We start from the raw sequence: 18,738 nt of genomic DNA, 5'->3' as shown, positions 1-18,738 counted from the left end.
TGCCCCTTACCTTAAATCTATGCCCCCTGGTTCTTGAAACTTCTGCTAAGGGAAAAAGTGCCTTCCTATCTACCCTATCTATGCCCGTCATAATTTTGTATACCTCAATCAAGTCCCCCTTCAGCCTTCTCTGCTCTAAGGAAAACAACCCTAGCCTACCGAGTCTCTCTTCATAGCTGAAATGCTCCAGTCCAGGCAACATCTTGGTGAACCTCCTCTGCACTCTCCAGTGCAATCACATCCTTCCTGTAGTGTGGCGACCAGAACTGTACACAGTACTCCAACTGTGGCCTAACTAGCATTTTATACAGCTCCATCATAACCTCCCTGCTCTTATATTCTATGCCTCGGCTAATAAAGGCAAGTATCCCATATGCCTTCCTAACCGCCTTATCTACCTGTGCTGCTGCCTTCAGTGATCTATGGACAAGTACACAAAGGTCCCACTGACCCTCTGCACTTCCTAGGATCCTACCATCCATTGTATATTCCCTTGCCTTGTTAGTCCTCCCAAAATGCACCTCATACTTCTCAGGATTAAATTCCATTTGCCACTGCTCTGCCCATCTTACCAGCCCATCTATATCGTCCTGTAATCTAAGGCTTTCCTCCTCACTATTTACGACACCACCAATTTTCGTGTCATCTGCGAACTTACTGATCATACCTCCTATATTCACATCTAAATCATTAATATACAATACAAACAGCAAGGGTCCCAGCACCGATCCCTGCGGTACACCACTGGTCACAAACTTCCAATCGCAAAAACAACCCTCGACCATCACCCTCTGCCTCCTGCCACTAAGCCAGTTCTGGATCCAATTTGCCAAATTGCCCTGGATCCCATGGGATCAATGACCAATCTCCCATGCGGGACCATATCAAAAGCCTCACTGAACTCTATGTAGACTACAACAACTGCTTTACCCTCATCTGCACACCTAATCACCTCCTTGAAAAATACAATCAAATTTGTTAGACATGATCTCCCCCTGACAAAGCCATGCTGACTATCCTTGAGTAATCCCTGCCTCTCCAAGTGGAGATTAATCCTGTCTCTCAGAATTTTTTCCAATAGTTTCCCTGCCACTGATGTAATTACCTGGTTTATCCCTATTACCCTTCTTGAATAATGGTACCACACGCGCTGTCCTGCAGTCCTCTGGCACCTCTCCTGAGGCCAGAGAGGATTTGCAAATTTGTGTCAGAGCCCCCGCAATCTCTTCCCTTGCCTAGCAGCCTGGGATATATCTCATCAGGGCCTGGGGATTTATCCACTTTTAAGCCCGCTAAAACCACCTCCCTTTCAAGGCTAATTTGTTTGAGTATATCACAATCCCCCTCCCGGGTCTCTGCACCTACATTGTCCTTCTCCACAGTGAAAACAGATAAAAAGTAATCATTTAAAACCTCACCTACGTCCTCCGGCTCCACACACAGATTGCCACTTTGGTCCTTAATGGGCCCTACTGTTTCCCTGGTTTTCCTCTTGCCCTTAATATACTTATAAAATGCCTTGGGATTCTCCTTTTTCTTGCCCGCCAGTGTTTTTTCATGCCCCCTCTTCGCTCTCCTAATTACTTTTTTAAGTACCCTCCCCCCCACCCCACACTTTCTATACTCCTCTAGTACCTCCGCTGTTTTCAGCCCTCTGAATCTGCCATAAGCCTCCTTTTTTTTCCTTATACAATCCTCTATATCCCTCGACATGCAGGGTTTCCTAGACTTGTTGGTCCTACCCTTCACCTTTATGGGAACATGTTGGCCCTGAACTCTCACTTTTTCCTTTTTGAATGACTCCCACTGTAGACTTTTCTACAAGTAGCTGCTCCCAGTCCACTTTGGCCAGATCCTGTTTTATCATACTGAAATCGGCCTTACCCCAATTCAGTACCTTTATTTCCGGCCCATCTTTGTCCTTTTCCATAACTACCTTAAATCTTACAGAATTATGGTCACTATCCCAGAAATGCTCCCCCATTGACACTTCTACCACTTGTCCAGCTTCATTCCCTAAGATTAGGCCCTTGTCTTTCTACGTGCTGGCTAAAAAAGCTCTCAAGATATCATCCCTCCTTACTGCAGTAGTTGACTCCTTGATCAATAATGGAATGCCACCTCCTCTTTTGCACCCGCCCCTGTCACATGTGAAGATTCCATACCCTGGAATATTTAGCTGCCAGTCCTGTCCTTCCCTCAACCATGTCTCTGTGATTGCAATAATATCATATTCCCATGTGTTAATCAATGCCCTCAATTTATCTACCTTACTTGTAAGACTCCTTGCATTAAAATAGATGCAATCCAGCCTTGCATTATTCACTTGTCTCTTAACAGGTCTATATTTGCTCTGCCTTCCAGACTGCCCTAGTTTCTCTTCTATATTTGGCTGTGCATCACCTCCTACTGTACCTCCACTCTGTATTCCATCCCACTGCCAAATTAGTTTAAATCTTCCCTAACAGCACTAGCAAACCTCCCTGTAAGGATGTTGGTCCGGTTCCAGTTCAGGTGCAACCCGTCCGACTTCTACAGGTCCCACCTTCACCAGAAACAGACCCTGTGATCCAGGAAACTAAAGCCCTCCCTCCTGCACCATCTCTTCAGCCACGCATTCATCTGCTGTATCCTCCTATTCCTATACTCATAAGGACGTGGCAACGGGAATAATCCAGAGATTACAACCTTTGAGGTCCTGCTTTTTAATCTGCATCCTAGCTCCCTAAATTCTTGTTGCAGGACCTCATCCCTCTTTCTACCTATGTCGTTGGTACCAATGTGAACCACGACCTCTGACTGTTCACCCTCCCCCTTCAGAATGTCCTGCAACTGCTCCGTGACATCCTTGACCCTAGCACCAGGGAGGCAACATACCATCCTGAGTCACGTTTATGGCCACAGAAACGCCTATCTCTACCCTTTACGATATAACCCCCTAACACTATAGCTCTCCCACTCTTTTTCCTTCCCTCCTGTGCAGCTGAGCCACCCGTGGTGCTACAAACGTGGCTCTTGCTGCATTCCCCTGAGAAGCTACAACTGCTTTTAACAGGATACTTCCATAGGACTTCCAAGACCTGGTCTGTCTGCACTGATACTGACAAGTCTATCCTGTGAGCCTGCACCCTACACCAGAGGGCTGGAAGAAGAGGGCCCGCATGTCTCAGATGTTGCTGTTTCTTCAGAAAGTAGCATTGAGCCTGCTGCCTTAACGCCCCTCCCTTGCTGCTGAGAGAGAAAAGTTGCTGCAAGCTGAGACTAGCTTCTTTGAGACAAGAGTCACCTTGGGCCTCAGAGGAACCATCAACCAACCACTACGCAACTTCATCTCATGCAAGGACTGTCCTGTAGGAGTAGTAGATTAAGAGCTCGAACATGTAAGTTAGCTGGTTCCAAGAGTAAACATGTGGAATGGTTGTAGATAGGATGATCTGAATATTTTTAGACTTTTTGGTGATGCAAACATTTTTTTTTGCAGGTCGAGTTCTGAGTTCATGCTTTCAATTTTGGGGGGGTGGGGGGTGGTTTGGAAGATGGCAGGGGAAATGTAGATTTCTATTTTATAATGGAACTTGGCAGTATCTTTGACAGTGAGGGTGCTGAGGGAAAACAGACAGCTGTGAAATGATTTTGTTTTTGGCGAGTCCATATTTAGAGAATACACTGGAAAAACAGTTGTGCCCTCCTTCTTCTGCCTGCTGGCTGTGCTGTCACAGAATCCCCTTTCTGTACATACTCCTCATGCTGTGGAGAGGAAGGTCCTTCCATCTCCTCTTTGCCATTATGGCTTTCAGCTTCCAGAAACAATATGGCTTTCTTCATTGCAATATTATGTAGTATGCATCAGGATACAATGATTCTTAAGTCTTTCATTAGACTGTACTGCAGGGTTCCGCTAGATTTATTCCAGGTATCTAAAATGTTGAGACTTCCTATAGTCTGCTCTATCAACCACCTTTTAGTGGCATGTGTCTCCTTGTAGCTGTCGTCTCTTTTAGTCTTCAGAGGTCTTAAAGGAATCATAAGCCACGACAATGGGGATAGTCCTGATTACTAATCAACCATCCTGATGCAATTCATTGAATCATCAGAGCTGCCTTGGTAGATTGTCACATGATGTAAACAACATGGCAGCTTCCTGGGTGTCTGGCATTGACATGCAACATTTTTAAAATTCATTCATGGGATGTGGGCATCGCTGGCCAGGCCAGCATTTATTGCCCATCCCTAATTACCCTCGAGAAGGTGGTGGTGAGCTGCCTTTTTGAACTGCTGCAGTCCATGTGGGGTAGGTATACCCACAGTGCTGTTAGGAAGAGAGTTCCAGGATTTTGACCAAGCGACAGTGAAGGAGCAGCGATATAGTTCCAAGTCAGGATGGTGTGTGACTTGGAGGGGAACTTGCAGGTGGTGGTGTTCCCATGCATTTGGTGCCCTTGCCCTTCTAGGTGGTAGAGGTCACGGGTTTGGAAGGTGCTGTTTAAGGAGCCTTGGTGCATTGCTGCAGTGCATCTTGTAGATGGTACACATTGCTGCCACTGTTCATCGGTGGTGGAGGGAGTGAATGTTTGTAGATGGGGTGCCAATCAAGCAGGTTGTTTTGTCCTGGATGATGTCGAGCTTCTTGAGTGTTGTTGGAGCTGCACCCATCCAGGCAAGTGGAGACTATTCCATCACACTCCTGACTTGTGCCTTGTAGTTGCTGGAGAGGCTTTGGGGAATCAGGAGGTGAGTTACTCGCCAAAGGATTCCTTGCTTCTGACCTGCTCTTGTAGCCATGGTATTTATATGGCTACTCCAGTTCAGTTTCTCGTCAATGGAATATTGATAGTGGGGGATTCAGCATTCGTAATGCCATTGAATGTCAAGGGGAGATGGTTAGATTCTCTTTTGTTGGAGATGGTCATTGCCTGGCACTTGTGTGGCGTGAATATTACTTGCCACTTATCAGCTCAAGCCTGGATATTGTCCAGGTCTTGCTGCATTTCTACAAGGACTGCTTCAGTGTCTGAGTAGTTGCGAATGGTGCTGAACACTGTGCAATCATCAGTGAATATCCCCACTTCTGATTTTATGACTGAAGGAAGGTCATTGATGAAGCAGCTGAAGATGGTTAGGCCTAGGACACTACCCTGAGAAACTCCTGCAGTGATGCCCTGGAGCTGAGATGATTGACCTCCAACAAACACAACCATCTTCCTTTGCACTAGGTATGACTCCAACCAGCGGAGAGTTTTCCTCCTGATTCCCATTGACTAGTTTTGCTAGGGCTCCTTGATGCCATACTCAGTCAAATGCTGCCTTGATGTCAAGGGCAGTCACTCTCACCTCACCTCTTGAGTTCAGCTCTTTTGTCCAGGTTTGAACCAAGGTTGTAATGAGGTCAGGAGCTGAGTGTCTCGGGCGGAACCCAAACTCAGCGACAGTGAGCAGGTTATTGCTAAGCAAGTGCCACTTGATAGCACTGTCAATTACATCTTCCATCAATTTACTGATGATTGAGAGTAGACTGATGGGGCGGTAATTGGCCGGGTTGGACTTGTCCTTCTTTTTTTGTACAGGACATACCTGGGCAATTTTGCACATTGCCGGGTAGATGCCAGTGTTGTAGCTGTACTGGAACAGCTAGGGGCACAGCAAGTTCTGGAGCACAGGTCTTCAGTACTATTGCCAAATGTGGTCAGGGCCCATAGCCTTTGCAGTATCCAGTGCCTTCAGTCATTTCTTGATATCACGCGGAGTGAATAGAATTGGCTGAAGACTGGCATCTGTGAAGATGGGGACTTCAGGAGGAGGCCGAGATGGATCATCAACTTGGCACTTCTGGCTGAAGATTGTTGCAAATGCTTCAGCCTTATCTTTTGCACTGATGTGCTGGGCTCCCCCATCATTGAGGATGGGGATATTTGTGGAGCCACCTCCTCCAGTTAGTTGTTTAATTGTCCACCACCATTCACGACTGGATGTGGCAGGACAGTAGAGCTTAGATCTGATCTGTTGGTTGTGGGATCGCTTAGCTCTGTCCATCGCATGCTGCTTATGCAGTTTGGCATGTAAGTAATCCTGGGTTGTAGCTTCACCAGGTGGACACCTCATTTTGAGGTATGCCTGGTGCTGCTCCTGGCATGCCCGCCTGCACTCTTCATTGAACCTGGTTTGGTCTCCCGGCTTGATGGTAACGGTAGAGTGGGGAATATGCCGGGCCATGAGGTTACAGATTGTGGTTGAGTACAATTCTGCTGCTGCTGATGCCCCACAGCGCCTCATGGATGCCCAGTTTTGCATTGCTAGATCTGTTCGAAATCTATCCCATTTAGCATGGTGGTAATGCCACACAACAAAATGGAGGGTATCCTCAATGTGAAGGCGGGACTTCGTCTCCACAAGGACTGTGCGGTGGCCACTCCTATCAATACTGTCATGGACAGATACATCTGCGGCAGGCAGATTGGTGAGGACGTGGTCAAGTATGTTTTTCCCTCTTGTTGGTTCCCTCACCACCTGCCACAGACCCAGATAAGGTAATCAGTTTCACACACTAGCTGACATTCTGTCATTAAAATTGAGAGGATTGCCAGGTGAGGCTTTGAGTGCCACACACATTCCCATCAATTGCTGCTTGTACCCATGAAAACGTGAGTGTGTAGAACTGGCCAGCTCGCTCTTTTTGTCTGCATCCATTAAGAGGGATTTGAATTTGCAGCCCTTATAAGTAGAAATGGTGAGCAGCATGGCAAAGGTCACCTGATGCTGCCTGGAAGGATCCAGTTACAAAGCATTTCAAGACAATAGAGATTTTGACTGATACAAACAAAGGTGCTCTCTTGGTGGAAACACATGGTAGGTTTTCAGCCAGTAATTGATATATTTCCCCAGCAACCGCTAGGAGACAGACAAGTTGCTGACTGACTAATCATCAGAAAAGTCTAAGGAAGACCTTCCTGGTGAGTGGGCATGAACACATAGTCAGGCTGTGATGAATGACTCTAGAACCCCCATTTAGCCACTTCCATGTGCTCATTCCTCTTCTCTTCATAGGATAATAGAGGTATTCCCATTAATAAATCCATGTTCCCAATGCAAAGCAGTAATTTGAGCAGAGCTGAGTGAAACTAGCAGCTAAAGCTGTGATTAAAATTTTAGAAGTTCAAAAAGATCGACATGCAGGCAATCAACACCAACAATCAGTAGTAGCACACAAAATAAACTCCTCCATGTGATATTTGCCACAGGGATACCTACTTGCAGCTCTCATTTAGATCGTAGCAGTAATTATTTGGGGCAGGTTTGGGACAAAAGTAGGAAAAAATGGGTTGGAGGGTGAGCTACATTTACTCCATTTACACCAGGTGGGTTAGGCTCCCAGCAGACCTTAAAGAAGTCCGGTATGTTTTATGGAGGTTTCAAATATAGTTTCTGAGAAATGAATTTGAGGCACTCGCCTTTAAGAACCCTTTATAATCTGTTTCCCTGCACAAATCAATCCAAAAGCAAACAGTCAATGAGGGAAAATTCCAGGCCAACACCTCCTCAAAATCTATTCAGCACAGTCAGGCTTCAGCTCCACAGCTGCCTGCCTTCTACTGAATTCTTCACATCGTGCAAAGTTCCCATCTGAACTGTCTGTTTCCCCCAGGTGGATTTCTCTGAATTGGTGAGTGGAAACATGAGAGCAAATGACTGTGGATATAAAAAGCAAATACTGCAGATGCTAGAAATATGAAACACACAGCAGGTCAGTGGGCATCTGTGGCTTGGAGAAGGCATGAGGGGAGTTAGAAAAGATATGGATTCAGGGGTAGGTAGGGGAGAACCCTGGGGGAGGTTCAGCTTGGTGGGCAAGAAGAGAGAAATGTGGAAGAGGGTGCAAAATGGTCTCAATCTTAGTCATACAGAAGTTCATGGGCTCCTCACACTTGTTGGAGGTAAGATTGGAGAAGTCAGGGCATGAGGAGTTCAAGATATGCTTGGTACTTCAGAAAAGATGTTGGGTTATCTTTGAATTCTAGGGTGATCCTAGAGCAGTGAGCAGTTTTGTCAGAGGAGAGCAGGGCCTTTTAGTGCCTGATGTGGTCCAGTCAGACCTGGTGCTGGTTATCTGAACTAGTTGTGCAGCAGGCACGCTCAACTCTGCAGCCTTGGACTTGAGGGAGAGAAGATGTGTAACATTCAAGCAGCAAGTGTGAAAAATAGTAAGGTATTTAATGGGGACAAGGGCATCAAAGGTGCAGGAAAAGACATGGTTGAGCTGACAAACCGCTGCAGAAGGGTTTTGGTGATTGAAATCATTGTGGATGAGTAATCGCTAAGGGAGGAAAGGATGGAAAATATCTCAGTCTGAAACCTGGGGTGGGTTTTGGGGAACTGCAGAGAATGAAGATTTTAAAGGAGAGGCGAGTCAGGTGGAACAGGGGTTATCAAACATAGGTTCCTACTCCAATGTACTCCATTGTACTACCATTCCATAGAATTGCCATTCCACAAAGCCACCTCCCAGTGCTACCAAAGCCCAACATTTAACCAGCACAAAATCCCACATATCTATATTCAATCCGCTGCATGCACCTTGGGGTCGATTTTAAAGCCCCTCCGCTGTTGGGAACCTTGGTGGGGGGGATGAAGTTCGGTGCGGCGGAGGCCGGTCACCAACCCTGACGGCGACAGGCCCTGTGCCGATATCGGCGGCGGCGGCGAGACCTCGTGGCGGCCGCCCCGCCGCTCAGTGACGCAACCCCCATTGAAATATGTAAACGAATTTACAAACCTGAGTTAATGAGGATTCCGTCCCCTCCTTAATTGCTGCACCGATCTTCAGTTGGGCGGCTGATAATGCCGTACCTTCGAGTCCCCATTCGGGGAAATGTGGCACGACACCACATCGGGGAGGGAGGAGGAGGATTTTTTTCTCTGTGTGGGAGGGGGGAGTGGTGTTAAAACATTGCGGATTGGTCGGGGGGGGGGGGAGGGTGATGGGAAGGGGTAAAGGGCAAAGGTGCCGAATATTGTGGGGGGGTGGGGGGAAGGTCAAATTTTAAATATATGTATTCCAGGTGGAAAAAAGGCAGGAATATTGTGATTTACCATGGGTGGTTGGGGGGGCGGGGGGCGGGTGGGGGGAGAGTACATGGTACGTTTATTTTATTTAGTTTTAGGAAACTTAAACTTACCTGTCCTTTTAAATTTTAAATGTGCATTGAGGCCTGTAAGCCCTTTAAAAATGGCGCTGACTCCTACGCATTGGCACCAGACGCTGTTGCCTGCGGAAGCTCGCCTACCCCCTCCATGTCATCGTGCGGGGGGGAGGGGGGCGGTTGCGACAGCCATGCAAATGAGGCGCCGCCTTTGAAATCGCAGCGGCTCCGTGACGCGGCGCCCATATGGGCAGGCTGGTTGTTTTTACGTCCGTCACCTACTTCGGCGGTGGACTCTTAAAATGCAGCCCCTACTGTCTTCCTGTATATCCTATTACTTTTAAAAGACAATATGTTACAACAAATACACATGTAAATAAACAAATTATAATCATCAAGGGCATTCATTTATGGTTTTAATGCAAAGATGAACATTCACAGCATTCGGGCGTGCGAGTTGACTTTCCACAGGTGTTCTCTCACTGGTCCACCCTAACTTTGGCAAAAGAGCCTCAGAAACCAATGCATCTTATACAGTTTACAACATTAAATAAAAATCTGAGTTAATGCCATTGTTGGTGTCATTGAGAGGCAGTAATATTTACACTAGGATTGCAGGGTGAGGCTAATGAGATGCTTTGGTGCTGGGTTTGGAAACTGCAGCCAGACTCAATCAATAAATCTGTCAGTTCCGGAGCACTATGGGCGATCATCTATTCTTACTAAAGCTGTTGTCATTGGAGACTCAATGGAGGGAAAATCTCTCTGAATTGGCACTGTGCCAACAACAGCTTTAGTAAGAATAACAAATCCACTTTTTTGGAAAGGAAAGAAGAAAAAGTATCTAATAAGTAGAGTTCTTTCATTTTAAGCAAAGCTGCAAATCTCAGAACATCAGAAATAGGAGCAGGAGTAGACCATATGGCCCCTGGGGCCTGCTTTGACATTCAATACGTTCATGGCTGATCTTCTGCCTCCAGTTTCCCACCCACTCCCCAAATCCTTTGATTCCTGGAGAGACCAAAAATCTATCTCTAAGGTGGAAGGTGGAGCAAGGAAAATTAGATAATATGAACAATTAGAAATAAGAACTCCAGGGAAGGAAAAAACACAGCTGATTGCACCTTAAGGAAGTATCATAATGTATAGGTAAATAGTATTACAGGTATTGGTCTAGAACTTCAATTGCACCCGCATGGGGCGGGACATGCATTGCATTCACTGTTGATATTGTCCCAGACAGCAGCTAATGCTCATGCCACAGGCTCACTATCATGAATCAGACGTGCAGCCAGCGCTACCCGCACCATTCATTGGTTGCACACCTGCTTGGGGGAGCTGGAGATCGGGCATCTCTGATGGCATTTAAAAGTAGCCAGCACTTCTTAAAAGGACACTGCACTCTGGCTGCACACCAGGGGAACAATACTGTGCACAGTAATGGTTATAGCAAACACTGTTCAGCACCTGAAAAACTGATGCAATACAGTCGAATTTCTGGGTCATTTTGTCGGTGAGGCCTGTATTTTTCAGTGCCAGTTTGGAAAAGGAATTCCAGAGAGAGACCGAGGCAACTGAAGGTATAATCATTAATGGTGGGGTAAAAGGAGAGGGGGATGCCCAACATCCCATAGTCAGATGAATGGAAAGTTCGTGAGAGGTGCTAAAGATTGGGCTGAAGCAGATTGCAGAGATAAGGAGGTCAAGGCCTTGGAGGGATTAAAGGCAAGAATTTTAAATTACAGATCTTTTAAAATTAATTCTCACTATGTGGATACAACTGGCAAGTCTGGCATTTATTGTCCATCTCTCATTGTCCTGAGAAGGTGGTGGTGGACTGATCCCATGGAACACAGCCAATAGATGCAACTACAGAGAAGAAAGGGCTGGTACATAGTAGTTAAACCAAACCAAAGTGTCTTCTAAATTAAATTTCCCAAACACAATTAATATAAAAAATTACAATTAACCAAACCAAAAATAATTTTGTTACAGTAAGATAGAAAATATGAGGTTTTCCCATTGGCTGTAAGAGGTACTGTACTTACCTTGATCAGCCATTTGTGATGAGCAACTTCTAGTAAATAATTCCTGCTTCTGGTCTTCTTGTTTATTCAAAGCTGATTGTGAATCAGGGAGTACTGGTCTGGTTTGTTCTTCAATAAGTGTATCCAGCTTTGCATAATCATCGACTTCAACAGTATGAGACTGACAGTTGCAAAATAAAATATAAGTTATAAATATAAGTCAAATGCATGTAATAAAAAAGTAATCTAGAGTTTAAGAGTTACTTTCAACTGATTGGTGATATGAATTTAATCCTCCAGCTAAAGACCTCTCACAGAGCATATCCATCCTTTCGATTAGGAATAAACTAAAAATATAATGAAAGGGAAACCATATTTTAATTTTTCTTTTTAATTCATTCACTGTTGATATTGTCCCAGACAGCAGCTAATGCTCATGCCACAGGCTCTCAATAAGGTGGTAGTGAGCTTCCTTCTTGACCCGTGTGGTGAAGGTACTCCCACAGTACTGTTCGGTAACAGAGGTGAGTTCAAGCAAGGCGAGATGGTGACATAGTGGTATTGTCACTGGACTAGTAGTCCAGAGGCCTCGGCTAATGCTCTGGGATCACGGGTTTGATCCCACCATGGCAGATGGTGAAATTTGAATTCAATTAAAAAATCTGCAATTAAAAAGCTAGTCCAGTAGTGACCGTGAAACCATTGTCGATTGTTGTAAAAAACGATCTGGTTCACTAATGTCCTTTAGGGAAGGAAATCTGATGTCCTTACCTGGTCTGGCCTACATGTGACTTCAGATCCACAGCAATGTGGCTGACTCATGAATGCCCTCTGAAATGGCCGAGCAAGCCACTCAGTTCAAGGGCAATTAGGGATGGGCAATAAATGCTGGCCTAGCGAGCGATGCCTACATCCCATACATGAATAAAAAAAAGGATGTGTCATCGCACCAACCAACGCTCTTTTCCATATTCCTCACCGCAACACTCCAACTCATCTTCATGAAGCTCCCTGCCGGAGTAGATGTACTCTACAGGACGAGCAGGAAACTATCCAGAACCAAGGTCGCCCCAACCTCTGTCATCCAGCTGCAGCACACTGACGATGCTTGAGTATGCGCACACTCAGAGGCTGAGTTTCAAACCCTCGTCGATGCATTCACGGAGGCATATGGAAGAATGGGTCTTACGCTAAACATCCGGAAGACAAAGGTCCTTTACCAACCTGCTGCCACAGCGCAACACTGCCCCCCAATTATCAAGATCCACGATGAACCACTGAACAATGTGGATCAATTCTCATACTTTGGGAGCCTCCTCTCATTAAGGGTAGAGATCGACGATGAAACTCAGCATCGCCTTCAGTGTGCCAGCACAGCCTTCAGTCATCTGAGGAAAAGAGTGGTTGACGAAGAAGACATCAAACCTGGCACCAAGCTCATGGTCTACAGGGCCGCAGTGTTACCTTCCCTCCTGTATGTGGCGGAAACATGGACACTGTACAGCAGACATCTCAAAGCTCTGAAGAGATATCACCAGCAGTGCCTCCGCACGATCCTGCAAATTCAGTGACAGGACAGGTGCTCCAATATCAGTGGCCTCTCTCAGGCCAACACCCACAGTATCGAGACACTGGTCATGGCGAGTCAGTCACGTCGGGTGGGCCACATCGTCCGCATGCCTAACACAAGACTCCCAAAATAAGCTTTCTACTTCGAGCTTCGTCACAGCAAGAGGCTACCAGGAGGGCAGAGGAAACACTACAAAGATGTCTTAAAGCCTCCCTGAAAAAGACATCTCCACTGATTTGTGGAAATCTCTTGCCAGAGACCACTCAAAATAGAGAAGAAGCATCCGCAAAAGTGCCAGCCAGTTCAAACAATGTCGACATGCCCAGGCAGTGACCAAGCGGAAGGAATGTTCAGAAGTTTGAGCATCCCATTGAGTCGTGATGGACATAACCTTTTGGCTTCATTGGTAATGGTAGAGTGAGGAAAATGTTAGGCCATGAGGTTACAGATTGAGGAATTTTGTTCGTTCTGTCACAATCTGCCACAAGCCCATCTGGCAGCTATGTCCATCACGATTCAGCCAGCATGGTCAGTAGTGGTGCTACCGAGTCACTTTGGTGATGGACCACCCACCCCATCCAGAGTACATTCTGTGCCCTTGCTGACCTCAGTGCTTCTTCCAAATGGTTTTCAACATGAAGGAGCACTGATTCATCAGCAAAGGGTTGTAGGTGATAATCAGCAGAAGGTTTCCTTGCCCATGTTTGACCTGATGCTATGAGACTTCATGGGGTTCAAGTCAATGTTGAGGACTCCCAGGGCCACTCCCTCTGACTGCAATTGCAACTCTAATAAATCAGAAATGGTCAGAATGCCATATGGTCTTGTTATTTCAAATTATCTTTCATTTGTCCTACATTTTGATAATTTTACACAATAAGTCTTGCTGAATTAAATCTTGTTTATAAACAACTAATTCACAGAATATTAAAGAAGTGTAAAGTTTAAAGCTTTATATATCAAACAATAAAACAAGCAGCAACGTATGTTCAACATGATGTTATTTAAACAAAAATTCAGGGAAGATGTTAAGAGCAATAATTAGATTAGAGACTGCACTTTAGAATGATCATTAATGTTAGTCCCAATATTGCTAAAAATTTTACATGGGATGGTCAATTACTAATAGCGGGAAGTAATTTGAAACAGACTGCAGACTGCAAGCTGAGTGTGGAAATTTGAGTTTGGTGAGTGGGGATTTTAAGTGTTGTTATCTTTATAAAAATCTAGTCTGCAGTTAGCATTTAACTGGGATTTACTCTCTGGATAAAGTAGGGTTAAGGAAGTAAATTAGGGTGAAGAAACTAAAGTAAGTTTCTTACATTCTTAGGCAGGGATTAACAGGCTGTACTGCAGAGTAGCTGATTAGTTAAGTAACTGACCAGTCAAATCTGGTTGCTGCAGTCTCAGCTTCAAAAGGTATAAATATAGAGGTCTGGGTGCAGCCGGCAAGCTGAGTGTGGAGATTCGAATTTGGTGAGTGGCAGATTCGGTGAAGGGGGGGAGGAGCTGCTCCATTTTTCTACATTTGCATACTTTTTTTAACCTTCCAGTATTTGGTTCCTGCTTTAGTACAGTGGAAAGAGCTGTTTGGTGAGTACCTGGTAAGCTATTCTACTTACAATGAATAGTCTGTAAAGTTACGATATGGCAGGGCAGCTCTGCCAAGTGGAATATACATCCTGCGGTATGTGGGAAGTCATGGATGCACCACTTGTCCTAGACGAACACATCTGCAGGAAGTGTCACCGACTGCAGAAGCTTGAGCTCCGGGTTTTGGAACTCGAGCAATGACTGGATTCACTGTTGTGCATTCGCGAGGCAGAGGACTACGTGCATAGCATGTTTAGGGAGGTGGTCACACCTCAGGTTAGAAATATGCAGGCAGATAGGGAATGGGTGACCGCCAGGCAGTCTAAGAGAACTGGGCAGATAGTGCAGGAGATCCCTGAGATGATCTCACTTGCTAATCAGTTTTCCATTTTTGACACTGGTGATGGTAATGGTTCCTCAGAGGAGTGCAATCGGAGCCAAGTTTGTGGCACCACAGATGACTCAGTTGCACAGGAGGGGGGCAAGAAGAGTGGAAGAGAGGAAGAAGAGTGGAAGAGCAGTAGTGATAGGAGATTCATTAGTTAGGTGAACAGACATGCGTTTCTGCAGCAGTAAATGTGACTCCAGGATGGTGTGTTGCCTCCCTGGTGCCTGGGTCAAGGATGTCAGGGAGTAGCTGGAGGACATTCTTCTGGGGGAGGATGAACAGCCAGAGGTCGTGGTCCACATCGGTACCAATGACATAGGTAAGAAGGGGGAATGAGGTCCTGAGGCAGTTGTGCAAGGTTATGGGGAGAAGGCAGGGGAATGGAACTGAGGGAGTTGCTCTTTCAGAGAGCCGGTGCGGACACGATGGGCCGAATGGCCTCATTCTGCACTGTAACGAGTCTGTGATTCTGTGAGACAATAGTAAGGGGTCATCACTGGTACAAAAGCCTATATATTATACAACAACTTCAAAAGAGTGCCATTTTAATTATGCTTAGTTTGTATTGGCAAATCGCTACAGATGGAAACCACAGATAAATGCAGAAGTATAATGTTCAAAGGCTATCCCATCAAATTAAAGAACAAACACTGCTGCATGTAATGGCTATTTGATAAGGAGCATAGTGCTGCAGAGCAATATGGTGCACCGACAATCTGGGCTAATTGCCCTAATTCCAAATAAAGTACACTTTTAAATTTTACACTGTGTTTCCAGGCTTAAGGAGCTTCCCCTCAATGTGCAAATACTTAATGAGGAGGCCCACACCATTATAAAAGTTAAAATGGATTGATATTTTAATACTTCTTAACATGAAATCTTTTAAAAATCAGATAAATCTTGTTAAAAAATAAAATCTACAAATTTTAGCATGATTTCAGACTTTTAAAATATCACTTTTAAAAACATTTATCTGATCAAAATTATTGTACTTTAAAAAAAATTTATATGGTTAAGAAAATTGAAGCTCATGGAATAGGAGGGTCAGCGTCCAATTGGATAAAAAAAATTAGCTTTTGGACAGAAAACAGTGGGTCATAGTAAATGTTTGCTTTTCAGTCTGCAGGATGGTAGGCAGTGGTGTTCTTCAAGGGACAGTGCTGGGACCACTATTGTTTTTATTTATATATATATATAAATGACTTGGATCTTGGAATACAGAGTAAGATCTCAAAATTTTCTCACGACATTTACGGGTGGCATAGTAGCGCAGTGGTTTGGTTCTGGGTACTGCCTGTGTGGAGTTTGCAAGTTCTCCCTGTGACCGTGTGGGTTTCCGCCGGGTGCTCCGGTTTCCTTCCGCTGCCAAAGACTTGCAGGTTGATTGGTAAATTGGCCATTGTAAATTGCCCCTAGTGGGTGGGAGGAGAATTGAGGGAAGGTGGGGATGTAGTAGGGAATATGGGATTAATGTAGGATTAGTATAAATGGGTGGTTGATGGTCAACACAGACTCAGTGGGCCGAAGGGCCTGTTTCAGTGCTGTATGATTCTATGACATCAAATTTGGAGCTGTGGCAGAGTGAGGATGATATAAACTGCCTGCAACAGGACATAGATAGGCTAGCAGAATGGGCAGAGAGGTGGCAGATGGAATTTAATACTGACAAGTGTCAGGTGATGCATTTTAGCAAAAGGAATAGGGCGAGACAATGGGCTAAATTTTATCAGCTCCCGCGTCAGGGGTCATGTCTTGGGGGGGCCCAGAAAATGCCTCCAGGGGAAGCCTGTAACGGACCTTGATGCTGGGAAGGCCCAGCCCCATTTTACCGATGGCGACGAGCCTTGTGGCGAAATTTAAATAAGATACTGGATGCTGATGAATGAATTAATGCCTTACCTGCTTCTGCCGGCCATCCTGCTCCGATATTCTGGTCAGCTGCAGGGACGCCTGCGCCTTTGGATCTCCGTTCGGAGATCGGATGTGGGACACTGATGGGGAGAGGTGGGGAGGAGGTACGTTTTCAGGGCAGGGGGGTGAGCAGGCTCAAATGAATGTGATTGGTGGAGGGGTTGGTAGGCAGGGGTAAAGATAAAAGGTTGTGAACTTTGGGGGGGGGAAGATCAGGTAAGTATTTTGGGGGGCTGAAAGGACAAGGAATGAGTGTATTATTATTGGGCAGGGGGGTGGGGTATGAGAGGAGCTGGAAACGTATGTAATTTTAAAAAATCAATTTTATTGATCTTTCCCTTTAAAAATTTAAATTACATTCAAGGGCTGAAAGCCCTTTAAAAATGGCATCGGCGCCTGTGCAATGGCACCGGACCCTGTTGTCGGGGTCAGAGCGCCTGCCCCCTGCACATCATCGGGGGATGGTGGGGGGATGGGTACGGTCCGCCCTTGCCATGTAAATGAGCTGCTGCGTTTAATATCGCGGCGGCTCCGCGGAGTAAATCCCCTGCGTGCGCCTTGCCATCTTTGAAGCTCGCGCCGAAATTGGCAATGAGCTGGTAAAATTCAGCCTGATATATACTTAATGACACTGTTCTAAAGAGTGTGCTGGAACAGAGGAAGCTGGGGGTGCATGTGCATCGATCTTTGAAGCTGGCAGGACATATTGTGAGAGTGGTTAGTAAAACGTATGGGATCTTGGGCTTCATAAATAGAGGCATTAAGTACAAAAGCAGAGAAGTTATGCTGAAACTTTATAAAGCTCCGGTTAGGCCCCAAATTGAGTACCGTGTCCAGTTCTGGTCACCACACTTAAGGAACGAAGTGAGAGTCCTTGAGAGGATGTAGAGGAGGTTTATCAGAATGGTTCCAGGGATGGAGGATTTTAGTTACAAGGTTAGGATGGAAAAGCTGGGTTTGTTCTCCTTATAACAAAGGAGATTGAGGGGAGATTTAATAGAAGTGTACGAGATTACGACAGGCTTAGATAAGTTAGACAAGGTAAAGCTGTGACCATTAACAAAAGGTACAAGGACTAGGGGAAACAGATTGAAAGTTTTGGGCAAAAGATGCAGGGAGAATATGAGGAGGTACCTATTTATGCAGCATGAAGTAATGACCTGGAGCTCGTTGCCCACAAGGGTGGTGGAAGTGGAGACCATCAATGACTTCAAGAGGAAGTTGGATAGCCTCAAGAGAAATAGACTTGCAGGGCTATGGGGATTGAGCCGGGGAGTGGGACTGACAGGAGAGCTCCGTGGAGAGCAGGCATGGACTCGATGGGCTGAATGGCTTCCTTCTGTGCCATAAATGACTCTATGGGCTGAATTTTATCAGCGCGCCACCACGGAGCCACTGCGCAGGTGCCAGTGTCATTTTTAAAGGGCTTCCAGCCCTTAGATGAAATTTACATTTTTAAAGTTCAATGAAACTTTAAATTAAGATTTGTCCACACTTGCAATCCCCTCTCCAACCCCCCGCAACACATAGTTATATTTTTTGGCCTATCCCACCAAAAAATTAGTTATCAGCAACGACCTTTCCCCCCCGAACTTTATTCCCTTTGACCCTAAACCCCTTCCCACCATCCACACACCCAATGAGAAAGGTTTTCCACGCTTCCCCCCACCCCCCCACCCCACCCCCATCTGCCCTGATAATTTTATTCCTGCCCCCTTCCCCAGCTGTGTCTTACCTCGGAACTCTGTATGGAGTTTCGAAGGCGCACGGGTTGCGGCCGATTTGCCGTAAAATCGATGTGGGACGGCTGCCGTCGGCAGGTAGGTTCATCTGCATTTTAATTATCCTCATTTTGATATTTTAATGAAGGCCCCGCTACTTGGCGGCAGGGGGGCCGCACCGAGGCCTAGCTGCTGCTGCTAATATCCGGGGGCCTTCTTGGCGTCATGGGTCGTGGTGGGCCACTCCCGCTAGCATTTTACGAGCCTCCCCGCTGCGACCCACAGCCTCGAGGGGCTGGTAAAATCCAGCCCTGTAACTCTGTGTTTACATGTTTATTTTCGTAAAATTAATTATGTCTAAATGTGATTTTCCAATGCCTTTGTTAATGTGATT

The 18,738-nt window shown here is 45.8% G+C and overlaps 1 protein-coding gene across 1 annotated transcript in view; it reads right to left on the bottom strand.

Moving 5' to 3' along the window:
• Positions 1-18,738, bottom strand: part of LOC137368805 (coiled-coil domain-containing protein 186-like) — a 320,706-nt gene that overhangs the window by 18,356 nt on the left and 283,612 nt on the right. The window contains exon 19 of the mRNA XM_068029009.1: positions 11,183-11,342. Within this exon, the coding sequence (XP_067885110.1) occupies positions 11,183-11,342 (160 nt within the window). The remainder of the gene's footprint in view (positions 1-11,182; positions 11,343-18,738) is intronic.

The sequence above is a fragment of the Heterodontus francisci genome, chromosome 4, assembly GCF_036365525.1.
Source record: "Heterodontus francisci isolate sHetFra1 chromosome 4, sHetFra1.hap1, whole genome shotgun sequence".
Classification (NCBI taxonomy): Eukaryota; Metazoa; Chordata; class Chondrichthyes; order Heterodontiformes; family Heterodontidae; genus Heterodontus; species Heterodontus francisci.
This window is presented reverse-complemented; position numbering and strand designations above follow the sequence as displayed.